Source organism: Epargyreus clarus, unplaced genomic scaffold, assembly GCF_041222505.1.
Source record: "Epargyreus clarus isolate Ecla_fem2 unplaced genomic scaffold, WU_Ecla_fem_2.2 ptg000010l, whole genome shotgun sequence".
In the NCBI taxonomy this organism is placed as follows: domain Eukaryota; kingdom Metazoa; phylum Arthropoda; class Insecta; order Lepidoptera; family Hesperiidae; genus Epargyreus; species Epargyreus clarus.
Genome location: NW_027332218.1, coordinates 11620993 through 11630170, shown reverse-complemented (window position 1 = coordinate 11630170; position 9178 = coordinate 11620993). Strand labels below are relative to the sequence as shown.

The 9178-nt window shown below is 35.4% G+C and overlaps 2 protein-coding genes across 2 annotated transcripts; both read right to left on the bottom strand.

Annotated features, from left to right (window-relative positions):
• Nucleotides 1–794: 794 nt before the first annotated feature.
• LOC140745224 (uncharacterized) lies at nt 795–5034 on the bottom strand. The gene is made up of 4 exons (XM_073076960.1): nt 4847–5034; nt 3710–3853; nt 2539–2656; nt 795–1285 (listed from the first exon to the last, which is right to left on the bottom strand). The coding sequence occupies exons 1-4, from the start codon at nt 4907–4909 to the stop codon at nt 1161–1163; spliced, it is 450 nt and encodes a 149-aa protein (XP_072933061.1). The 5' UTR covers nt 4910–5034; the 3' UTR covers nt 795–1160.
• Nucleotides 5035–5649: 615 nt separating this feature from the next.
• On the bottom strand, nt 5650–8943 carry LOC140745544 (B2 protein). The gene is made up of 4 exons (XM_073077463.1): nt 8783–8943; nt 7864–7974; nt 6613–6727; nt 5650–6231 (listed from the first exon to the last, which is right to left on the bottom strand). Exons 1-4 carry the CDS (start codon nt 8825–8827, stop codon nt 6101–6103), a joined length of 402 nt encoding a protein of 133 aa, XP_072933564.1. The 5' UTR covers nt 8828–8943; the 3' UTR covers nt 5650–6100.
• Nucleotides 8944–9178: the final 235 nt, after the last annotated feature.

The following is a 9178-nucleotide window of genomic DNA, read 5'->3' as shown; positions in this document are numbered from 1 at the left end:
TGCGATCTATGATTATACGCATAACTACAGACTTTTTATTCCTGATTCAATAATTTAATTTAGATGATAATTTGTGATATTTCTTCTCAACAATTTTAATGTATTATTAGTATTTAAATTGAAATAAAAAGAGAGTTTATAATGTTATAGTTATTAGTCTTGACACGTTTTGAAATATTGTGTGCTTACGGAAAAATCTAACAGCTAATATTATAATTTATACAATACAATTCAATAAAAGACATATATTAAATAATGTTTTTATTTTATTTCAAACAACTATTTACATAATTATAATTATTTTGCTGATAAAAGGATTGATATTAGTAGACTAGTAGTGCTATCTATGGGAATAACATAGAACCTGTGAGAAGTATAGCAGACCACATGTTTCTATCAATGGAATGTAGATGGCAGTACTGAAGAAACTTCTGTGCCATACTTTGGATATTACCCGAGTTGTAGTATAGATGGCGTTATTTACACTGTTTTTTCCACTCCAGTATAATTTTATTATTCATGTAAAATTTCTTTAGTACAATTTTTTACCGACTGCCAAGGAAGGGTTATGTTTTTCGCGCGTATCTTGTATGTTTGTCTTTCTTTATTCGATAGGATCTAACAAACGGCTGGATGAATTTCAACAGTTAAGATGTCATTATATTTGTCTCAATGACCCGAGTATCCTTAGATAGGTGTTAGAAAAAAATCAAAATGGCGGATTTTTGGCGCGAAATAGTAAAACATTAAAAAGAAAAGATAAACGAACCTATTGAAGTATTGAGTATCAAATGAAAGAAAATTAAACGGAGATTATAAAAATACTACTTAAAAACGACTAATTCATTTTTCAGAAATCAACGTACAGCTGAAACCATGGACCTTACATAAATTCTTTATATAGCGTAAATAAGTACTAATAAAGACCTTTTAGAAATTCTATCCCTAAGAGGGTAAAATAAGAGTTGAAAGTTCATTTGACCAACCGTCAGTTTTGAAGCACAAAATATAAAATTTTGTATTTGGCTTTCTGGATAAAAATAATGAAACGCCTAATTCACCGTTTATGGAAATTCTTCTTCAACCTTTTTAGTACCTCGGGTTTTTGATTTTAAATTAAATTACTTGTTTATTGAATCTTTGAATTATCGCTTGAATTCTTAAATAATAGAATATTTTGGTAGTCTGTTTCGGAAACATCTGATATAATGCCATGCGATGTCTATAGCTGAGTGTCGTTTCTTATAAAGACATTTATCAATGACTCGCTCTGCTTTATCTCGATCTGAAAAATAAAAGAAAATATGTACTGAATAATTTTGTAGCAACATTTTTAGGCATAAATATTGAAAGATAAAAATAATCATACTGTGGTAAGGACTAAGTCTAAAACGATAACCTGGATTACCTAGATTTGTTCTAGTTTGAACGGTATTCGAGGACAATCCGGAAATTATAATAAGGTATAATTTTTAAGCCATAGCACTTTTTGTTTCCGATAGAAGCCGGTTCATAGTAGGTACCTACTGCCGCTGTTGAAGCACACGACTCTACTATACATTATTTTCCCTTTACAACAAGACTCTATCATACCTTACTTTTAGCTTATTATGTTATAGTTATCGCCAAACTGCTAGTCCGCTCTGAAGTTGTTGCGAGCAAGTGTAGTCATACAATGTACTATGGCGTTGGAATTCATTTCTATATTCAGAGCGGACTAGTAGTTTTACGCGGACTATACAACGCAAATTAACGTCATCATTACAGCCCACCTGATGGTAAGTAGTTAGTGCCATGGACATCTGTAACTCTATGTAAAACAGGAATTCTACCTAACACCATCTTATATATAAAATTCTCGTGGCACAATGTTAGTTACCGTACTCCTCCGAAACAACTTTACCGATTTTCACCAAATTTAATATGCATATTCAGTAGGTCTGAGAATCGGCTACTATCTATTTTTTATACCCCTAAGTGATAAGGGTTGTTCACCCTTAACATTTTTTTATTTATATGGCAACACAACGCGTGCCAGGTCAGGTAGTGTTCTATAGATATGTTGCCACTCCTCGAAACGAAGATGGTCACATATGTAAGTCAGCCGGTATCCAAATATCTTCGGCCTTTCGCTGAAACGCAAGAACTGTTTCATGCTACAAATGGATGTGGCGAAAGTAATTATTTTGAACTTGGTAGAACCCTTTGTGGTCCGGCGGCACCACCCCCATACCTATTTCTGCCTCATAACAGCAGTGTTATGTGCTGCTGTGTTCCATTTCGAAGGGTGTGGTAGGGGAGACATACGTTTCCGAGGCGTTCCAGCTTAGTCCTCAGGGGTAGTGGCGCATCTGTAGCTGACCTCAGATAGTAAAATCTAATCCTTTCTGGGGTTGATTACGGATATCCATGGGCGGCAGTAGCCAGTTACCAACAGGTGGACTGCATGCTCGTCTGCTACTCCTATATTATATATTAAAAAAAAAACCGATTAAACTAAAGATTCTGCAACCTTTATAACTTATTTATTTTTAGTACCTTTTTCCGGAATCGAAGCTAGAACCACATCTTGTTTCAAGACACCCTCTTGTGACATCATGTCTGCCTTAACTAAAATGCATAACGCCCATTTTTTTAAAGATAACGGTTCCTTTCCCTGTAAAAAAGTATTTAGATAAGTATAACTTGTATCAATAAAAAAATAACTTAAGTAATAATAGCCTAGTCACTTAGTGGTTAAAATGGGGCCTTTCAATTTTTAAATTGTCTTTGGCTATGTTAAAAAATAATTATCACTTGCTATAACGGTGAAGGAAAACATCGTGAAATATATTCTCCCGAGAAGATTAAAAAAAATATCAAAACAACAACAACAACAAATACTCTTTAGTTGTACACCATATAAGATACATATAAAACAATAAATGAGACGGCCTTATCGCTTAAAAGCGATTTCTTCCAGACAACCTTTGGGATGGAGTAAAAGAAGTATGAGATCGTAAGAAGGTAGGGTGTTAACATACAGTAAGAAAGTATATACATAAATACATAGTGAAGTGAGTCCTGTGTCAATGGCGTAACATAGGTAAGAAGGAAATATGTTGTGAGGAAGAAGGGATAAAAGGAAGAAGGAAACCAAGTCAAAGCTGCAAGTAATGAGCCTTGACTTGGTTCTTAAAATATACAAGGCCCTGGATAGACGGATAGATTTAGGAAGGGAATTCCAAAGGCGGACAGCAACAACAGTAAAGGATTTTTTAGAAGGAGGAGGAGTGGAAAGGAGTGCTGAGGACAAGGTTATTTGTAGAACGTAAGGAGCGGTCATGGGTTAAGTGGAGGTAATTGAATCGACTTTTAGGGTAAGGAGGAGAATGCTGATCAAATAGCACGCAGTAGAGAAGTGACCGAATATGAGCAATCCGACGAAGATGAATGGAGAACCACTTGAGTTTAGTACGGTATTCTGAAATGTGGTCATATTTACGAAGACCAAATATGAACCGTATACATAAATTTTGAAGGCGCTGAAGTTTATTAAGTTGCTCTTCGGTAATGTCATCAAAAGTGGTAGAGAAGTCTACCAATTTCCACTTGACCAGGTGGATTATGGCTAAAACCCTCTCACACTCAGAAGAGACCTGTTCCCATTAAGACAATAATGAAATGACGACGAATAATGTATTTAAAACTAAAATAAATTAATACTAACAATCCGTTTCCATTTCCCAGTCCGGAACTTCATTACTACATCAGGATTGACCTTAGACTCTTCTGTACAATTTGCCATATTTTTTCTCATTATCTGATTTCTGATTTCAGTGTTGTCCATAGTTACATTAATCTGTGGTATAGTCTGAAAATGATTTGAATTTTTAAAGAAATTAATGCTTTTTGATTTAGGGTCCTTAGCAGTAATCATTTTTGATTTTTTTTCTTTTCTTTATATAATAAAGGAGTAGCAGACGAGCGTGCAGTCCACGATGGTAAGTGTCTACTGCCGCCCATGGACATCTGTAATCAACTCCAAATAGGATTAGATATTCATACCTGAGGTCGACCACAGATGCGCCGCTACCCCTGAGGACTAAGCTGGGACGCCTCGGAAAAGTATTTCTCCTTTACCTCACCCTTCAAAACGGAACACAGCAGCGCCTAACACTGGTGTAATCCATCTCGTACTGAGAAGAGACCCGGGCCCAAAAGTGGGAAAGTAATGGGTTGAAGACTATATGGCCTTAAATTTTACTATATACTTATATATCACACTATAGTGATTTATGCTATTTGTACTCGTCTTGGGTTCCATAACACTCGAGGAGGTTTAGTGTGATTTATAAGTATAGAAACGTTTATGATTAGGTATTTTCTGAAGTAACAAAAAACCTTAGTATGCAGTACATATCATAAAATATGCATATTTGTATTAAAACCCGTCGAATAAAAACCAATGGAACGAAGACGAAGTCAAAAAATTCTGAATACCGGATAGCTACATTTCATTTTTAAATGGGTGATTCACTGCCTAAACTATTTTGATTTAGAAAATCACACCGAAGTGTCTTTTGTTACAGAAATTATAAAAAACGTAGGGCCTTTCTCCTGTCACGCTTGTTTGGCCAATTTAGACCGCTTGCTTATCAATTGAATCCTATCGTTTCATACACCTTTTTCATGTCACGGGCATCACGTGTATGCGACTGCAGTAATTTATAATTCACGCGTGCGGTTGGGACACGTATGCAGGCGCACGTGACAGGAAATGGTCCGTCGAACGTTAGCTTTTTTGAAAAGATATTTAAAAACTAGCTAATTTAGTTTAAATAAGCTATTTTTGTTCCACTTTTACCTGACTCAAACCACAAGCACAACCAATAATCACAAATAACACCATAATTTTCGTTAACCTCATTCTCTTCACGTCCGATAGTCAAATGTCAATTTTCCTTCAATCAATACACTTTTATTTTCTCGTTTTAATTTTCCGTCAATAGGCGAAAATTGTAAACATTGCCCTTTCAAACACGTAAACAAAGGTTCTCGATTACGTGTTTACGTATAGCTGTTTACGAAAATTCATAATCGCGGAATAAGTAAAATCTTTTGAATTCACAAAGGACTGCCAGATTCTGATTTTCGTTATTTCAGTTTGAACATTCAAATATAAATTTATAAAATATTCAGTCTCTTTGGTCTGAATGTAGTTTTGCATTCCTTTTCTCGAATAGAGTCTAATTTCCAAGTATGATTGCTTTTCAACCATGTATAAAAAGAATTATTTTCCAACGTTTAAGAAGGCCTGAATTAGAAAAATACAATCATAAAACGATCGGTATTTCAAAAAACGGTGTCACTTACGGTGTAACTAAGGTATTTTTTATCTGAGAGGTCAGCCTCTTAGATATGCTCCCCTCAAATTTGTAGTGATACCCTATGGGTTCTAAAATATATTTTTGAATTCTGGTCTTCAACACATATGAGCGTATACGAAATAGCGCTACTTTTCAGGAAACAGAAAAACATTTCTTTACATCAAAAGAGAGATTATGTGTTGACAAATTTGGAAACGAATGACGTAATAAACCAAAACATTTTTACATATCCCTAAAGTCTTACGAGTAATTTCAATTAGGATTGGAAAAAGATACACAATTCCGAATCAAAAGTTTATTGATGATCTACACAAAAATAAATTCGTTATTGGCAGCATTGAATCTTCAAATAAGTCTTTTAAACAATTAATGATTGGTCTAATCTACGAATGAATTTACTATTACAGAAATGATAAAACATTTGAATTAAGTTAGAATAATGACTTGAAGCTTGATTTTAATGATAAAATTCAAAGAACAATTTGTCCAAGTCAGGTTTTACAGTTATAAAATAGATGACTAAATTATACTGACAATAATACTGACGATGAGTTTCATGACATCAAAAATTATATGGAAAATGGACAATCATTTCCTGTTGAAAATGGATTGTCAATAATTTTGTGAGTGTGTGAAATATATCTTCATAATAAAGATGACGCATTTCTTATTAAATCTCAGCAAAATGGGTTGATCTAATGAATGTTTCGTCTTCTATTATTTGTTCATCTTTACATGAAGATGGCGTGTTTAGGATCCTTCTCGTGGTAGCACTTGACGTAGTTCCAAGCAGTTTGGTGTGGTGAGTTGCCTTTGTTGGCCAGGCAGCTGTCAATCAGCTTTTCCACGGTTGGCTTGTCGGCTGTGGGATAATAAAACATGTGAGTTTCCGCTTTTTTATATAATGAAGTAGCAGACCAGCTCGCAGTTCACCTGATTTTATGTGGCTACCACTTACAACGTTTACACAACCAGAACAGCAAGAGCATACACACAGCTTCACGATACTATTCTATATACATAATGGTGAATACTGCTGCTGAGGTGAACAATCTGAATATATCATTAAACAATTCAATTTGTTCATTTTTAGAGGTCTTGCAGATTCAAGACCACTTTTGTTTGCAACTTTTCGACTTTTTAACGAAAAACGGAAACAACTATTGTCATCGATCTCTGTCCACGTGCAAAGCCGCGAGTAAAATCTTTTTACTTTTTTATCGAGACAATTATAGAAACATACCTGCGTTAGGTACTTTGGCCAGCGCGACGTCCTTCTTGAATTTACCGTCCTTGGTCATCAGCTCCGACTTGGTCAGCATGCAAAGAGCGTACTTCTTCAAGGGTTCATTTTCGGTCTAAAAGAAGATCTTCCGTTAAAATCGACAGGTTAACCAAGTTTTTACACAATCATTATATCGTCCCATATCGGATTGGTGGAGAGAGGTACAAGTACTAAGGAGTACTCTTTTTTTATAATATAGGGGTAGCAGACGAGCATGCAGTCCACCTAATGGTAAGTGGCTACTGCCGTCCATGGACATCTGTAATCAACCCCAGATAGGGTTAGATATTTCTACCTAAGGTCGGCGACAGATGCGCCACTACCCCTGAGGACTTAGCTGGAACGCCTCGGAAAAGTATGTCTCCCTTGACACACCCTTCAAATCAGAGCACAGCAGCGCTTTACATTGCTGTTATTAGGCAGAAATAGGTGTGACGGTGCTGCCGCCGGAGTCGAACCACAAAGGGTTCTACCACCTTCAAAAGTACTCGATCACTTTAGATTAATACAAATGTATATTACATCCACTTGCATGTTTAAGTACATCAGAACAGTAACCCTATCTGCTGTTTGTCTGCTGTAGGGCTGCCGTTAATTCCTTTAATTTGTTATAAAACAATTTTCGTTTAATTTCTCAATAAATTCTTTTTTTTAACGTAAAGGGTTCTTCAATCGTGTAAATTGCAAAATTAAAAAAAATCTCTAACCCATATATCCATTTTTAGGAACATTATGAAACAAAATTACAATGTTGAAACAGTTATGAAACTGAGACTTATTACGTCTTATAAAACTACTACTATATGGGAAGACAAAAGTTAACACGTTATAATAAGTAACAAGCAGTGATAGCCTAGTGGTTAAGAGACCCGGCCTCTCAATCAATCCAAGGTTCAAATCCCAGGCATGCACCTCTGATTTTTTTAAATTATGTGCTTATTAGAAATTAATTATCACTTGCTAAAACGGTGAAGGAAAACATCGCGAGGAAACCTGCATACCTGAGAGATCTATAAAAAAAAATCTCAAAGGTTCGTGAAGTCTACCAATACGCACTTGGTCAGCGCGGTGGACTATGGCCTAATCCTTCTTATTCTGAGAGGAGACTCATGCCCAGCAGTGGGACAATAATGGGTTGATGATGATGATGATGAATAAGTAACAAGAGAGAAAATCGTTATGTCTATTACATGCCGATCAGTTACTGACCTTGAAATCGCCAGTCTTCAGCTTGTTAACGAGCTGCTCATCAGCCTTGGTCTCCGTGAGGCATTCGCTGCGATGTTTCTTCAGCTTTTCCTTCTGCTCATCAGTAAGGGCCTGCATACAAAAACAATTATTAAGAAAAACAATTAATAAGCGAAGAGTCACATGGTGGAAGCACTGATAGCCTAGAGGTAGAAAGTAGAGAAGAACCTTTTTGAAGTTCAAATTCCGGCACGCATCAGGCGTCCCTGTTCAGTCAAAGTTGTATATTTTAAAACGACCTATTTTAAGTTACTTATTGCTTTATACTTAATAAATTACAAATTATGACCATTATATGAGAAGAAACAGGTCTTATCGATATCACGTTCCACTGTTGACCTGCTATAGCTTTTGTCACAAATATGGTCATATGAGACAAAAATGAAAGTCTTAAATTGAAGACCACTTTTGAGCATTACGTTTGAATACCTTATTATATAACAAGTATATAATACTTGTCCCTGCACTTTTAAAACAACTTGTCGAAGAATAAAATAATTTTGAGAAGATTGTCATGTTCTAGACATTCCTAGTCACTGTCAATTCTTAATCTATAAATTATGAGGATTGTAAGGACTAAGCCTCAAATAGGTATGTCTCCCTTACTATGTATAGGTGACGGCGGTGTTTAAAATTACTTTTTGCCATATAAACCATTTTGACCGTTTATGCGCGGATAATTACTTTAAAATACCTATATGTGGTATTCCTAATTAATTTATTAAAATTAGGACATAAAATATCATGGATATGGATGAATGGTAATTATAGAATCTGTAATTTATAGAACCGGTCTATCCGATGTTTTGGCAAAGATCGACATTTGACAATGCGTACGGATAGATCTATTATTAATACGTAAGTAGACAAAAGTATTCACCTGAGCGGCAACGAAGCAGATAGCAAGCACAATAAAAGTCTTCATGGTGCAAACTTGTCCAAGACTGGTGGTCACAGTGACCACCGCTTCTTATATACCACGAACCTGACTGACTATGGATAATCTGATGGATCGCGTCAGGTGTAGCCAACCTTTGGTAAGCCAAGAATTTTGAAAATCTCAATTTATATAATCGATGGAGTTTTTATTGTTGTTTACATTTACGACTGCAAGTTTCTTAAGAACTACACTTGTTTTACTGGTTTATGCCTTGTAATTTTAAACTAGTCATTCTTGTATATTATGGATATATCGATTTGGACGAAATTTTATAAAGTAAGAGGTCAATGCTGTCTATTGTCACCGACACCTAATATGGTTACATTTTAATAATTG